The sequence below is a fragment of the Sapajus apella genome, unplaced genomic scaffold (assembly GCF_009761245.1).
Source record: "Sapajus apella isolate SASKATOON/1434 unplaced genomic scaffold, GSC_monkey_1.0 scaffold79, whole genome shotgun sequence".
Taxonomy (NCBI): domain Eukaryota; kingdom Metazoa; phylum Chordata; class Mammalia; order Primates; family Cebidae; genus Sapajus; species Sapajus apella.
Genome location: NW_022437019.1, coordinates 131,128 through 146,822, shown reverse-complemented (window position 1 = coordinate 146,822; position 15,695 = coordinate 131,128). Strand labels below are relative to the sequence as shown.

At 49.7% G+C, this 15,695-nt stretch overlaps 1 protein-coding gene across 1 annotated transcript; it reads right to left on the bottom strand.

Annotated features, from left to right (window-relative positions):
• Positions 1 to 1,729: 1,729 nt before the first annotated feature.
• On the bottom strand, positions 1,730 to 12,987 carry KCNMB1 (potassium calcium-activated channel subfamily M regulatory beta subunit 1). The gene is made up of 4 exons (XM_032252675.1): positions 12,571 to 12,987; positions 9,030 to 9,187; positions 7,473 to 7,644; positions 1,730 to 2,539 (listed from the first exon to the last, which is right to left on the bottom strand). The coding sequence occupies exons 2-4, from the start codon at positions 9,161 to 9,163 to the stop codon at positions 2,270 to 2,272; spliced, it is 576 nt and encodes a 191-aa protein (XP_032108566.1). The 5' UTR covers positions 9,164 to 9,187; positions 12,571 to 12,987; the 3' UTR covers positions 1,730 to 2,269.
• Positions 12,988 to 15,695: the final 2,708 nt, after the last annotated feature.

Here is a 15,695-nt window from a genome sequence, read left to right as displayed (position 1 = left end):
ATTCGTTTCATGCCAAAACTCTATGGGAAGATACTATTATTAGTTTCTATGCTGCAAATGAGAAAACAGGCACAGAGAGGTTATTTGCCCAAAGTCACCCGCCTCCTGAATGGCACGGTGGGAATTTGAACCCAAATAGTGCACATCCCAAGTCCACATATTTAGCCACTGTCCCTTATTGATTCTTGTCAACTATGAGGCAGGTTCAGGAGTACCTCATTTTCTTTACAAGGCAAATTAATTAGCACAGTGCCTGGCACAGAATAAATAAGAACCCATACATGCCGGATAACATTGTTGGCATAACTTTTGGAAGTTTCTGAGTATTCGCGACTTATTCTTGTCATTAACAACAGCTCTTTTTTCCTGATCCTCTCCTCCTACCTTCCGCTCTCCAAAAGGCCCCAGTGTGTGTTGTTCCCCTCTTTATGCCCATGTGTTCTCGTCATTTAGCTCCCACTTATAAGTGAGAAAATACAGTATTTGGCTTTGTGTTCCTGTGTCAGTTTGCCAAGGATAACATTAGGCCTCCAGCTCCATCCATGTCCCTGCAAAAGACATGATCTCCTTCCTTTTTATGGTTATATAATATTCCATGGTGTACATGTATCACATTTTCTTTAGTTAACAGGTATGAGACTTAATACCTGGGTGATGAAATAACCTGTAAAACAAACTTCCGTGACACAAGTTTACCTGTGTAATAAACCTGAACATGTACCCTGCAACTTAAAATAAAAGTTAAGAAACACACACACACACACACACACACACACACACACACACACGGAGAGAGAGAGAGAGATAAAAGCTATAGTTGCCATTTTGGACACCTCTGATGTGTCAAACATTCCTTCAGCTCTCCCAACTACCCAGAAAGAGTCCTTCTTTTATAGATGGAAAAAAAAAAAAAAAAAAACCTAAGAATAAAGAAGATGAAATCAGGCAGAGGTAGAGACAGAGTTCAAACCCAAGGGCTGCATCTAAGACTCACAACACTGGAAACTTCAGAGACACCAGCCTAACTTCATACTCGAATGATGACGCACCTGCTTGAAAAGCCTGGCAACAGGGCACTCACTTCCTACACGGGTAGCTCTCCGGCTCCAGGTGAGGTGTGGCAAAGGATCCCCTCGAGCCGTTGTTAGAACACAGAGCATTGCTTCCCCACCCCACGAAAGGCTTTTGGCTTGATGGGGCTGGGACAGGGGCCTGAGTGTGTGCATTTCTTACAAGCTGCCACAGCTGCTGGTCCCGGGACCACACTTGGGCAGTCATTATTCTAGGAAAAGTTGCAGTGGGAATGGTAAAGGTGATGGCTTCTTCTCAGTTTGCCGTTTTCGAATCTAAGATAGGCTTCCCCAGCAGACTCAGTGCCGGAGTCCCTATCTTCAAGTTAAAGAGTAAATCCTTCTCTATATCATGACCTTTCCTCCAGAGGGGTTTTTAAGATTGTGTGTTCCGAGCAGCTGTCTCTGACTGCAGCGCAACTCCATCCCCAGACCCACTTCCATCTTTTTCTGTGAGGAGGACACACTCTTTGAGCTTTTCCAAAATGGCATCTACCGTTGTTTTCCTGATTAAAAACAAATAAGATAAAACACAACCTTCCTATAATCAAGAATTTAGAAAAGCACCAAAAGTAAAAAGGGAGATAAGGAAGAAAACAGAAATTAAGCACCAGCCCACCGTTAATATTTTGATAATTTCTGGTGTATTTCCATACAACTGATTGCTGTTTTGCATGTATTCATTAATATTGGAATTAAAAATATATATGATACTTCATATCCTAGAAAATAGTAATACTGTAAATGTGTTCTCGAAATGGGAGTTGCTGTTGTTCTTATTAGAGAATTCAAACCAAGATCTGAGGTTCGCTGAGGACAGCTTTCTGGGGGAGGATGGATAGCCCTTTGAGTCAACAGGGAGAGTACAGACACAGAGGTGACAATCACCATTCTCTGTGGGGCACACAGTGATGCAGCAGAAAACAGGGATGAGTCAGTTGAGTGGGGACAGGTAATAGAGAGCTATAACTGGCTAGCCTGATGGCCTCCAAGGCACTGGGGAACCATTGTACATTCTTGAGCAGGAAATGATTTCACAAAGGGATGTATCAAAGATCAGTCCTCCAACAGAAGACAGGGCAGATTGGGGTGGAAGAATGAGAGGGCAGGTGGAGAAGGTATGGGTCTGCAAGTGGGGAGCAGCCCTGGGGGTCCAGCTAGTGCCCTGTGGCCGGACAAGGGGTATGGCATGGATGGCTCTACTTCTGGGCTGCCAGGATGGACAGGTACTGGTTGCTCTTCACCATGGCGATAATGAGGAGGCCACCGGTCAGCAGGAAGGTGGGCCAGAAGAGGGAGAAGAGGAGGGCCTGGGGCCCATAGAGGCGCTGGTACAGGACGCTGGTCTCGTTCACCAGAGTTGTTGAGAAGCAGTAGAAGACCTGCTTCGCTTGGAATTTGGCTCTGACCTTCTCCACGTCGGCCCGGGCCGTCGGGTAGTTGTCCAGGCTGTTTGGGATGTAGGAGCACTGTGGGGAGAAGCAAGAGCACGTGGGCTTGGAAATTCCCATTTCTTAGAAGCCAAGGGCTTGATATGGAGTAAAGAAAAATACCAGCTCTGTAGCTGGGCCCCTGGATTGGAGTCAGGACTTCTGTCTAAAGCTTGGCAGGCCTTGCGCTGTGCAGGCCTAGAAAGCACACTCTCATTTGTGTTGTGTGTGTGAATGGGAGTGCTGGAGCTGATCGGGGTATAGGCTGCACACCTAGGCACAGGTCCTGCCTTGGAGTCCTGGCTCTGGTTGGATTGCCTGTAGCATCTTTGGCAAATTGCTCACTCTTTCAGAGTCCTGATAGCTTCATCACTTAAATGGGTGAATAGCAATATTAGTTTCAAAGGATATTATTAAAGAAGGACTTCAAACAGAGCTATCTAAGGAAACCAGGGAGGGACACAGGGGGTGTGTTTTTGAATTAGAGATCACGTGCTCAATTGCCTACAGGGCTCATGCAGGTATTGTCAGCGAGTGAAGCAGGCAAAGCAATAAGATGACAGGTGTCCACCGACACTTGCCTTGGTGCCAGGAAGAATTGTCAGGGAGTGGCAGGGCCTGACGATAGGGAGAGAGCCAGCTGTCTCCAGACAGCCAGTCAGCACTCCCTCCAGACAATGGAAGCCAGACCATCCAGAAGATCTATCATAGCCAGGCCTCCAACATGTCAAGAGAAGTCAGAAACCAGATCAGACCTGTCATCCCAACACTTTGGGAGGCTGAGGGGGAAGGATCCCTCGAGCCCAGGAGTTCCAGACTAGCCTAGGCAATATAACGAGACATCATCTCTACAAAAAAAAGTTAAAAGCTACCTAGGTTGGCATGGTGGTGTGCACCTGTAGTCCCAGCTACACGGGAGGCTGAGATGGGAGGATCGCTTGAGCCCAGGAGCTGGAGGTTGCAGTGAGCTCTGACCTCGCAACTGCAGTCCAGGTCAGGCAACAAAGCGAGAGCCCCATGTCAAAAAAAAAGTAAAATATTATCTAAATTTAAAATTGAAGACCTTTGCAGTCTCAACCTGCGTACGGCAAACAAAATATGTTGGCAAGCCAGTATTTGACACTGGGATCTAAAGGAAAGAAAGGATGCATTGAAAAGAGTTTAGTGCCAGCAGAACATGACACACATTTAATTCTCATGTTCATCATTGTTGTTAGAAACCTTCTGCCCTGTCAGGTGAGGCCAGCTGGAAAGCGCTGCAAAGCAGGCATAAAGTGGAGACCCTGGTTTTACCTCTGTTCTGTGCTGCAAGTGTGGTGTCCCCATCTGCAGCAGAACACCTACAGAGTCCCCACAGCCCAGGTGCCTACCCACTCTGCATCACTGAGGGTGGGGCCCAGGAATGCGTGATTCCTTCAGGCACTTAATTTTGCTCTAGTGAAATCATGTCCAAGACCAAAATGTGTAAAACTGAGACCCAAAGGGCAGGTGTTGAGCCAGATTCTCCCCAGACCTCAGCCACTCCCCGGGTTTATATGAGGCCCCACCCTGGAAGCTACCTGTTCTGAGGGCATTCAGCCTAGCAGCACAGGGAAGGGTTGCACTGTGATTCTCACAGCCTGGGAGATGGGGGTGCTGCACTCAGATGTAGGGCCCCAGCCAGCGAGGGGGCAGCTGAGGCTGGGGAGAGGCTGGCTCCTGAGGAATCTGGCATTCAGAACTGTTAGGCACTGCCAAGTCCACAGTAGCATACAATCCAGCGTCCTGAGCTGAGGGTGAGGGAGCCTGGCCCGAGTCTCTCCAATGTCTCTGGCTGTGACCTTGGCCAACCTAGCTCCTTAAGCAACAGTGTGGCTAGGGAGTCAGACATGCCTGAGTTCTGAACCGTGTGACCTTGGAAACTGCCACAACCTCTCTGGGCCCTGTAAAATGAGTTCATGAGGCTGTCTGCCTAGGAGAACTGTCATGGAGATTAAACAGGATGATGCATGTAAAGTACTGAGCACAGAGCCCAGCACATGATAAGAACGCAAAAAAGTGGAAGATGCTATTCTTATTAATAATAATACGTTTTGACTTATCTATGAAATTGCAACAACAGCTCCTTCTTTACCCTCTTAAAAAGAGGCCTATGGATGAGCTCTGAAGTGGAGGCTTCTGCCCATCCTCTGCCTGCTCAGGGTTCCTCTGGATCTTTTATGCTGGGCCTGTTTGGCAAGACACTGGGCAGGAATTCACGCTTCATAGCCAACCCCTGAAGCCAGGGCCTGGCTGTGTCCTTTCTCTCCTGTCCTGGGTCCAGCTAAGCCTGAGTTATCGGAATGATCTGAAACCACCCAGCTTTTTCCCAAGCCTTGCAGTGTAAGGTCCTCAGGGCAGACAATGGGAGGGGATTTAGAACTCACCTGCTCTAGACTAAGACTTGGGAAAAGCTGAGGGCAGACTGTGGCCCCTAACTTCAGAGTTGGGGTGGGATGAGAGCCTTCTTGGCCTTCCACAATGATTCCAGAGGACACCCAGCTAGCCTGGAGCCCCAGCTCCTTGAACCCCTATGCTGGACACAGGTGGAAGGAGCAGCTGGCCCACAACCCAGCTACTTGGCAAAAACACACAGGGCATTTCCACTGCTACCTCCCAGCCCCTGCAGCCTGCTATCAGCACCATGCCTGGTCAAGCCTGGGTGGCAGAGGAGAGGACAGCGGTGGCTCCAGCACCATCCTTCCTTCACATTCTGCTGAGCTCATTCAGGGGATGCCCCTCTGAGCTGGCGATCTCAGAACTGGGGAGGCAGCCTGAATACCAGCGTGCTCCCGGCCCATATCACAACCAGAGAATGCCACCAGTTATTGAAAATGTGTTTCCTGCTCCTGGGATAAATCAAGAGCTACTGAATGCCAAAGAAGAGATGGGTCATGAGTAGGAGCTACCTGCAGTGGCCCTGAGACCTCTCTCCACCAGGAGGGGCTGAGTCACACTAGCAATGCCTGAGCACCTGACCATCCTCCACTGCCCAGACCCACTTCTCCTTGACCTTCAGCACTCTCTAGGTCCCACAGCCTCCATGCCTCACCCCAGGCACACTGCCCTTTCCCATCCCATTAGCCATCAAGTCCTGATTGTCAGCATCTCCCCTGCTGCAGGCCCACACCTTGGTCCTGAGCGCTTGCTGTGGTGTTGGCCCCTCTGGCTAATAACTGGACCCCCACACCTGTAAGCTCCATCTTCCCGGTCCAACTCTGATTATGCCCTAAGAACTTTCATTGCCCACAGCCATAATTTCCAACCATAGAATCACCTTGGGAGGTCCACAAATGGATCTCTGATCAGAGATCCTGCCTTTATAGTCTAGTGTTGGACCCTAGTTTTGTTTTTTTAAGACTCTCATATGGTGCTAACGTATAGCCAAAGTCGACATATCTTGAGACATCCACACTCACATTTTAATTCCATGTTGTGATGATCAAAGGCCTCTGGGAACAGACCTTAGTCTGCCCTGGCAGCCCCTTCCAGCTGCATACACCCCATCATGGGTCATTTTCTGTAGTCAGCCCTCTGATCCCTGCCTCCACCTAGCCTTTCCCTCCGCCATGCCTCGTCCTATACTACTTTCTATATGCATCCTCCTTCTCTGTGCCTTACATCCTGTGCCTGCCTGATGCTAACAGCCTAAGCCGGCGGGCGCGGTGCCTCACGCCTGTAATCTCAGCACTTTGGGAGGCCAAGGCTGGTGGATTATGAGGTCAGGCATTCAAGACCAGCCTGGCCAACATAGTGAAACCCCGTCTCTACTAAAAATACAAAAAATTAGCTGGGCATGGTGGTGGGCTCCTGTAATCCCAACTACTTGGGAGACTGAGGCAGGAGAATGGCTTGAACCCGGGAGGCGGAGGTTGCAGTGAGCTGAGATGGCAACACTACACTCCAGCCCAGACAACAGTGCAAGACTCCGTCTCAAAAAAAAAAAAAGAAAAGAAAAGAAAAGAAAAGAAAAGAAAAAGAAAGAGAAAAAGCCTAACCCAAGAGCCTTTCTGGTACTCCCATTGTTGATTGTTGTCAGCTGGAAAACATACCCCTCCTCTAACCCCCATAACTTCATGTTTTTCTCCATGGTGCCAATCCCTCCCTGCTAGGCACTGTTCATGCACGAGCTCTCTCCTCTTGAGTCCTATAGGCTTCACACAGGAGATGCTCAATGGCTGTTGAATAAATAAATGAGAGAAGGAAGGGAGGGAGGGAGGGAGGAAGGAAGGAGAGAGGGAGGGAGGAAGGAAGGAAAGAGAGAGGGAGGGAGGAAGAAAAAAAGAAAAAGAAATAAAAGAAAGAAGGAAGAAAGAAAGGGAAAAAAGAAGGAAAGAAAGAAGGAAGGAAAAGAGTGGGCCAAGTGATGGTTTTAGGAAAGGATATGGTGGTGAGTTTTGCTTTTTGGAGGGGGAGGATGGGATGTTGGGAGGGGAGGCTGGGAAAACCACCTAAATGTTTGTTTATGGAGGTTACTCCAGCCCTGGGTCCCTGATTTCCTGGGGAGCTACAGGGATTCCACTTGGGGGGCTGGCCCTGGGCCTGGTCCCTCATTTGACTAAGGTTGTAGAATGAAAGCAATAACACTAATCACTGCTTCTGTTTGAGCGCCCACTCTCCTCCCAGAATCGAGCGTGGCACTTTATATACAGCGTCTCTGACTTGCTAACAGCACCTGAAGGTGCATCGCTAGCATCCCACGTTACAAGGGTGGAAACTGAGGTGGTGAGGGCTAAGTGGCCTGCCTAGGTTTGCACAGCCAGTTAGCGGCAGATTCAAACCCAGGTCTGTGTGACTCCAACACAGAACAGCTAGGGCTGGCTCAATCTCATTCCAGCTGTGAGACCTGGCCAAGTGGGTTGATCTAGTCAGCCTCAGGGACAGGGTCGTTATGTACAGGCTCACACACCTGACAGGGATAAGGGGATGTGTCCCCATCCCCCCAGTTCAGTACCTGCTGGTTCTGGTCCAGAGTGTCCTCCGTGTGGTACAGCACAGCCCACCTGCCTGCAGCTGACACGTTGACCCACAGGCACGGGTACTGGGGCACCTTCTTGCCCTTCAGCTCTTCCTGGTCCCTGATGTTGGTCTCAATCAGGTGGCACATGGATTCCTCGGTCCATATGCTAAGGAGACCACACACACGCACACATACATATCTCGAAACGGAATGACACACAGAACACCTGTTTGAATCCCTGATCCCCTAGGAGCCTTTGAAGGGATCCAGGGCTGGGCTCCTCATCTTGTCTTAAGCATCTAGCAATGAAAGCACATGACCCCAGAGTCCCTGGACACAGGGAGGAATTGTAGAAGCTGGTTGGGGTCTTGGACATTATCTATATAAATCGTTCTCAACCCTGGCTGCTTGCCCCCAAACCTGGGGTGCTTTTAAAAAGATTTGCATGTCCAAGTCACACCCCAGAGCAAGTGAATCAGAATGCCTCCGGTGGCTGGGTCCAGGCCCTGGTGTTTTTTTTCAAAGCTCACTGATGTGATTCTGACAAACAGCCAAACCTGAGACTCTCTTATCCACATCGTCTTGTCTTGCAGAGTCAGAAGAGAAACTCAAAATGGTCAAGTGACTTTGCTGAGGCCATCCAGGACCTGAAGCTAGGTCTGAGTGGCTTCGAGAGCTGTGTTCTTTCCCCTAAAAGGAGCAGATAGATGGAGGAGGGGCTTGATTTGAGCCAGGATGGGAAAGATGGTGGGGACGGTCCCTACATGGTGCCTCGCCAGGGTAAGAGTCCAGCCTGGAATCGCTCCAGTGTTGTGAAGAGTGAGGCTGCAGCAGGCCGGGGAGAGGCTAACAGGCTCATCAACATTAGTAAATCAACTGTGATTCATCTCCCATGTACCCTGCGGGAGACCCATTGCCACTCAGGAGGGGGCCGTCAGCTGCTGGAACGTGCCCAGAGCACAGGTTTGAGACTTGTCCCTAGGACAGGCTGAGAGAACTGAGTGTGTTTGTTCCAATAAAACATTAATTAGGAATTCACAGCTCTTCCTTAAATCTCGAGTGGTTGACACATCAGGGAGCAAGGGCACGGACCCTTCTCTGAGATTCCTGAGCAGAGCTGCAGGGAAGCTGTTGCTAGCTCAATGCAGATACATCAGAAAACCTCACCCATGAAATGGTATGCTCAGTGAGGCAAGGAGCTCCCTCTCACTTGAGGTATTCATCAGGAGGCTGGATGCCCACCTGACAGGGAGGCTTCAGAGGGGAGAGAGCTATGCAGCTGAGCTGTGAATGTCTGCAATTCTCTGATTCTGTCTGGGATCAAATTTGCACTGGAATGTTTGCTCTGATTCTTTGCTATTTCTTGTGAGAAAGGCATCATGTGTCTGTTGCCACCAGGTCCTAGAATCTCAGCCCAGTGGGGCTCAGTTCATCCTACCTTCCCTGCTCTTGAACCCTAGAACCTAAGACTGAGCATTGTCTTGACCCTGCTGCCTGGAGTGAGTGTGGAGGAGAGGGGAGAGGGGTGGACAGGCCAGGAGAGCTCAGTACCTTTTCTGGTAGAGGGGCAGCACAGTCGTGACCAGGATGTAGTAAGTGATGACGGCACACACCACCATGGCGACGCCCAGGCAAAGGGCTCGTGTCTCTCCCCGCTTCTGGGCCATTACCAGCTTCTTCACCATTTCCACTGGGGGCACTGGTCATTTCTAGGTCCACAGAAGCAAACAGAAGTGAGATCAGCCCAGTTCACAGGTGATCCACAGAAAGAGAGGACAGGTGAGAAAGGAGGGTACTCAAATATTAATATTATTCTTGTTTATATTTGGAGCTTTGCAACTTCCAGTGGGCTTGCTTTTTGAACCCCACGTAAACATTCCCTGTGCAATTGAGAGGCAATTGCAGATGTAGAATCTGTGGCTCAGAGAGGTAAAGCGACTTGCCCTAGGTCACACAGTAGTAGGCTCGGTAATGCCCCCCCCACCAAGGTGTCCATGTTCTAGTCTCTGGAAGCCATCAATGTTACTTTATTTGAGAATGACTTTGCAGAAGTGATTAAGATAAAGGATCTTGAGATGGGGAGACAATCTTGGATTATCCATGTAGATCCTAAATGTGATCCCAGGGGCCCTAATAAGACAGAAGTAAAGGGATATTAAACATAAAAGAGAAGGCTAGGGTGATATGGCCAGGGAGACAGTGATTAGAGTGATGTGACCACAAGCCAAGGAGTGCTGGCAGCCATCAGAAGCTGGCAGGGGCAAGGAACAATGGCTCATCCCCTACAGCCACTATAAGGAGTGCAGCCTGTGGACACCTTGGTGATTTTGGACTTCCAGTGAAATTTCTGTTTTTGGGGACCATCAGGTTTATGGTCATTTGCTACAATGGCCATAGGTCCCGCAGGGTGAGCGACCAGCACAGGTGCATCATCCATGCACCTCCTTCCATGACACTTATCTCACAGGAAAACTTGGAGCATTTCTGCCCAGGAACAGTTCTATGGCAGAGCTAGTTGGGCCAGAGAGCAGGCAGAGAAAGGAGAGGAGGGCTCCAATAGGCTGCCGCAGGTTGTCAGGAGGAGGTAGGAAGTTTCCTATATTCTGGAACACTCCTTACCACCGGCAAAGAAAGAAGAGCGAAGGCATCATGGTGGCCTCAGCGACAGCGTTCTTATTTCAGGGCTTGAAGCCACCTGGGACAAAGCGGAATGGGCACATTGCTGGTGGTGGCTTGCTTTCTCTCCACCTTCTTTAGGCAGCATCTCCTTATTTTTCCCCCAGACATTGACCCCACCCCAATGCTAGCAAAGATGCCACCCTCTCGTGCTAGGCCCTGATCACTCCCCCAGGAGTGTGAGCCTTGGCAAAGCCTTCAAGAAACAGCCCCTCAATCTACGTCGCCTGGAGCCACAGAGATGCCCAGCTGTGGTTCCCATGTGGTTTACCATGCATTCTGCAAGCTGTCCTAGAGCCTTCTGGTAAATTTATTTGCTGTTGTTTTTATTTGTTGAAGGTAACCAGAGTCCATTTCTACCAAAAATATCAGGGCCATGAGACCTGTTCACTATAATCCTCCACTTTAGGGGCAGCTTTAGCTAGGTATCAGGGAGGGCTTTATTCTCATTGCCAAGTCCCTAAAGTAATAAACATATTATTATTATTATTAATTAGTCAGTGTCCGGGAGACAGGCATTAGTCCTAAGTGCTCTATTTTCTGCTCGGGCATCTCTTAACTACTGGACTGTTTCAAATATTCTGTCAGAGATTTCTGACCCCCTCCTCTCAGCCAGGCTGCCCCCATACCCGAGCATCCCCACTAAAGGGAAAAGTCCAGGGTCAGGCACCATGGATACTCATCACACCTTCCCAGTGAGCTGGTCCACCTCCCCTATTGATTGACAGAGGTGACATCCAATGACAACTGGCACCAGGAGGTGAGCTTCCCCTACATTCTAATGAGACATTATAAAAGCACAAGCAAGCAGAAATTGCCCTTGACAAACAGAGGCGTTTAGTTCAACCCTTTTTTATTCTTTTCCTTCTGTTCTGTGGTCTCGTGGGAATGGGAGAGCCCACACCTTTTTCTACCTGGGGTCAGTTGAACAAGCCCCTCCATGAATCCACAGGTAAAGCAACAGAATTACTTGGAGATACACTAAAAGCCCCAACAGCCTGCTTCCCCAGGACCTTCAAGAGTCACTGGCACTTGGCCCCACCCCAGGGACTGTGAGACACAAATTATTTGAAGCCAGTGGGAAATCCCATTTTGAGATTTCCAAAACATAGGGCTGAGTGCCCACAACAAAGCCATTTATCTCCTGGGGGAGATGGAGCGTACCTGTGGGGGTTTCCTGTGGTATGACAGCTCCTTGCTGGTTAATCAGTCCCCCACCTCTCAGGGCCACTGCCTCCTTTGCTGTGTGACTTCTAGTGACCTCCAGTCCCCTGGGCACTCCTGAGGCTGGTGAAGGCAGGAACCTGGTTTTTCCCATTTTAGGAGCTCAGAAGAAAAGAAAAGGAGAGGCTTCCCTGTCACAGAGAAATCTGGAAAGTTGGCTTATTTGAGTCTGACCTGTCTCTAATGCTCTGATGAGATTGTCGCCTGCACTGACTGAATGGGTTTGTAGAGTCAGGATAAATCCTCTTAAGATCATGTGTGGGGTTCAGTGTAGATAAGACTTCAGTGAGAAGGTAGCATTCAGCATCCAAAGGGAGAACCTTTAGCGAGAGGAAGGATGGGAACTCTCAATATCCCCTAAGGGACAGGAAGAACAGGAAGAAGTGGATTTCAGCTATCGTAGGAGGGATTTCAGTTAGACTCTAAGAAGAACTTCCCGGTTTTGGGCATTTAAAAACATCTGTGAACTTCCAGGCTATATCTTCCCATTTAGAAAGGTCACTTGCGGTCTGGGATCGATTCAGGAAAGACGGAGAAGGACAAAGGAAGGCAGGATGTTGGAGTGTCCTGGGTACTAGCTGGGTGGACATCCTTTTCCTTAGAAAGACAAAGAATAGAGTACATTGTTTAACAGTTTGGTGGGGTGTGGACAGGGCGATTCTGAGGTCATCAGACATGGCTTTGCCATTTAGCAGCCGTGTGACGGAAATGAGAATAATGGCACTTTCCTCAGAGAGCTCAGCTAAAGATCAAATGCCATAGAGAGTATCAGGCATGTATCACAGCGCCCAGCCCCACATCAGCCCTCAGTAAATATTTGCTATTATTACTAACAAAGGAAACCCTGGTGGTTTGGAGCAGACGTCTGGACCAGTCTTGGTGAATCTATTTTTTGTCCCACCTCTTTACTGGTGACAAGTGCCAGGACTGGCCTTAATCTCCAGGCCACTCTGAGAACTGGGACTTGGAGGATCAGGGCACCTACTACCAGCGTAACCTGGCCACTGTGCCACCCTCCCTGCTGGCCGTCAGACCACAGGCCCTCCATTCAGAAGGACAGGCCTGAGAAAAACAGAGTCCTCACCACCTGCCTCCCGCCCTGCCTCGTGGCAGGCTGCTTTCCCCACAGTCTCCCTCCAGCCCCCAGTCTTGGGAGAAACCACTTCCCAAGTGCTCCAGACGTGGTACTCACAGTCTCCCCGGCGCCCTGTGGGTCTTCGGCAGCAGATGGTTTCTCTCTGCCTGGCTCCCACCCCTCCACCCCAAAAGACGCCACAGAGCTCCAGCAGGAAGTTTGGCCTCCCCGCCCATCTCCAGGGAAGCAGCCTTTGGTCCCCATCTGGGGCAAGCCTCCATGCCCAAACATGGTCAAGTCTGAGCACACAGCCTGGAGGCAAGATTCGGAGAGCAGGTACCCAGCCCTGAGCAGGGCAGCTGCTACCCAGGACCTGCACCTCCACCTTCCCCGCGTCTCATGGGAAACAGATTCCAAATGATGACAGACAGTAAGACTGAGAAATTACGAAAGATCAGCCTGGTATATTTGGAAATATTTCTTCTTTCCTCTGTCTCTGTGGGCTGGCAAAGACGCCAGAAATAGGAAATGATTTTCCTTTTGTTGGCATGAGGAAGGGTGGAGTTGACCTGGAGGGGTTGGGCTTGTCACCAGTCCCTGACATATCCACGCGGGGAGCAGCTAAACCTCCTTGCCTTCGGCACTTACATGCTGTGTGACCCTGGGTAAGTTATGGCACTTCTCTGGGCTTTGGCTTTCTTTTACTTTTTTTGTTTTTCTCCCAAACTTATCGTTAAAGGATCTCAGTTTTCTCACCTGTGTTACTGGCATTTTTAAAACTTATTTTGCTTTAGGGTAGTGATGAGGGTTAGAGATGGTGGGCATTTATGGCAAGAGGAGAGAACCTGCCTTTTAAGGACCAGCCGAGCTGAAGCTGGGAGTAGTGAGAACTCCATGACTGCTTCCAATCAGGTCCAGGGACAGCCTGCTCACCAGCCCCACTCCCACCCCCACAGAGACTGTGAAAGTACAGAGATTTGTTCCTAGCAATAAGACAAGTGAACGTCAGTATTTGCAGGCAAAACCATGCTTTTGGATCTCCATTTCTTCATCTGTAAAGTGGATGTAAGGATTAAAAATCAGCAACAAAGCGTAGGTGCGGTAGCTCACACCTGTAATCCCAGCACTTTGGAATGCCAAGGTGGATGAATTGCTCAAGCCTAGGAATTTGAGACCAAGCTGGGCAACATGACGAAACCCCGTCCCTACTAAAAATACAAAAATTAGCAGAGTGTGCTGGTACCGGCAGTCCCAGTGACCAGGGAGGCTGAAGCATGAGAATTGCTTGAACCTGGGAGGTGGAGGTTGCAGGGAGTCAAGATTGCGACACTGCACTCCAGCCTGGGCAACTGAGCGAGACCCTGTCTCATGTATACCATATAGCAGCAACGAAAACAATCCCAGATTTTGGGGCTTTCCTATCAGGCATGGTGCTAGAAGGCAGCACATCTCTACCCTTCACTTGACCCAAGGATCAAAGAATCTGAAACTGGGGCTTGGAGGCTTGAAGTCACTGGTTCAGCCCTAGGGACCAGAACTAGGTTTAAAGCTGGCCCTTCCAGATTGCACAGCTCGGTCTGTCTCTGCTGACCCTTGGGCTGCTGTAAGACATTAAAGCTCACCTCTGTCCTACAGTCAACTGCCAACTGAAGCTCTGGAGGTCACCCTGAGTTTCCCCAGCCCCAGGGAGATGGGTGCAGGCTGGCCTTTCCTGCTGAGGGAGCTTACCACCTCCCTCCCTCCTGCCTCCAGCAGGTGTGAAATGAGGGCAGCCGTTCAGGCTTCCCTGACACACTCTCAGGCGGCGAGTGCCCTTCTCCACCCCTTTCCTAATTGAATCACATTAACAGGAGACTACAGGGTCTACTTAATGGGCACGATAGCACCGGAGGGTCTAAGGCCAGCTTTAGACCTTACAGGCAGATTGACAGAGAGATGTAGGATCTGGAATTCAACCTTAGAGGAGTAATTTTCTAAGGATGATCCTCGGTCCATTTAGGGGCCGGAAGAGTCCTCCTGTGGCCCATAAACTAACCCAGGAATGCCAGCCCCCCATCCTGCTTCCCTGGGGGAGAGATACACAGTGCCACAGGCTGCCATTTATGAGTATAACCAAAGAGCTCCTTGCTCGTAATACTCTAAAAAGTTATTGAGGGCTACATATTATTTGGAATTCATAAACAAACTTTAGCATTCTTCCAAGGGAAGATGGGAACAGACAGGGAAAGGGGTCTGTGGGGTTTTCTGCTGCCCCTAAGTGAGCCACAACCAAAAGGCATCGACAAGCCTTGCCCTCGAGGATTTGTGGATGAAAACCCAGGTCCTCTGCTGGCTGTGGGGTTGTATGTGACAGATGGCTGCAGGCGGGGGCAAGAAAATAATACTGTGGCAACAGTAAATATTGATGGTTTGCATCAGTACGAGGCGTCAGAGATCAAGATCACAAAATGCCTTCTCTGACTCTTCCACCAGCTCCCTGTGGTGCCAGCACAGTCGGCTCATACTAGACCATTGAGGTAGAGATTTTTCTACCCATTTGATAGAGGGAGTAATAGAGGCTCAGAGAGTTGAAATAAATTGCCCAAGGCAAGTTACTTGGCCTCTCTAAGCTTCAGTTTGTCTGTCTCTAAAATAGAGACAATTATACCTAGACGCTCATTGTTTTGGAGGAATGAGAGATCACCTAGGCTACCTGCCACATTGTATGGAGTTTGCACTTTCCAAAGATGGTCGCACCAACATACATCCCATCCTATGTGCCCTTTTCACAGTGTGGCATCAACACTCCACCATCAAGAGGGGCATTTTTATCTCTTCCTCTTCACCCTGGGTAGGGCTTTGTAAGTGCCTCAGCAGTAGAATACGGTAGAGGGACACAGCACTATTTTCAAGGCTAAGTCACAGACGGGGACTTGGGTTCCCCGGGCATGCTCTCAGGACATGTCCTTGGAACCCAGCCACCATGTTGTAGGAAGCCGAGGCCCGGTGCTCCAGCTGACAGCCCCAGCTCAGATCTCAGCCAACAGCTAACAACTCCTACAGGGCACGGGAGAGAACAAGCCTGCAGATAGTTCCAGTAAGCCCCCCGCCTACCAGCCTCCCAGCTGAGGCCTCGGAGAACATGGAGCAGAGACAACCCACCTGTTCTGTGCTCTCTCTGAATTCCAGACCCACCAAATCCATGAGCAGAAAAAAAACTGATATTTCGTGCCCCTATGTTTTGGGGTAATTTGTTATGCAGT

Excerpts from the sequence above, each read along its gene's own strand:
- KCNMB1 (XM_032252675.1), bottom strand. The coding sequence starts at position 9,163 with ATGGTGAAGAAGCTGGTAATGGCCCAGAAGCGGGGAGAGACACGAGCC. Across the intron at positions 7,645-9,029 it reads CTGCCCCTCTACCAGAAAAG|CATATGGACCGAGGAATCCA; the intron begins GTACTGAGCTCT and ends TGGTCTCCTTAG. Across the intron at positions 2,540-7,472 it reads CTCTGGACCAGAACCAGCAG|TGCTCCTACATCCCAAACAG; the intron begins GTACTGAACTGG and ends TTCTCCCCACAG.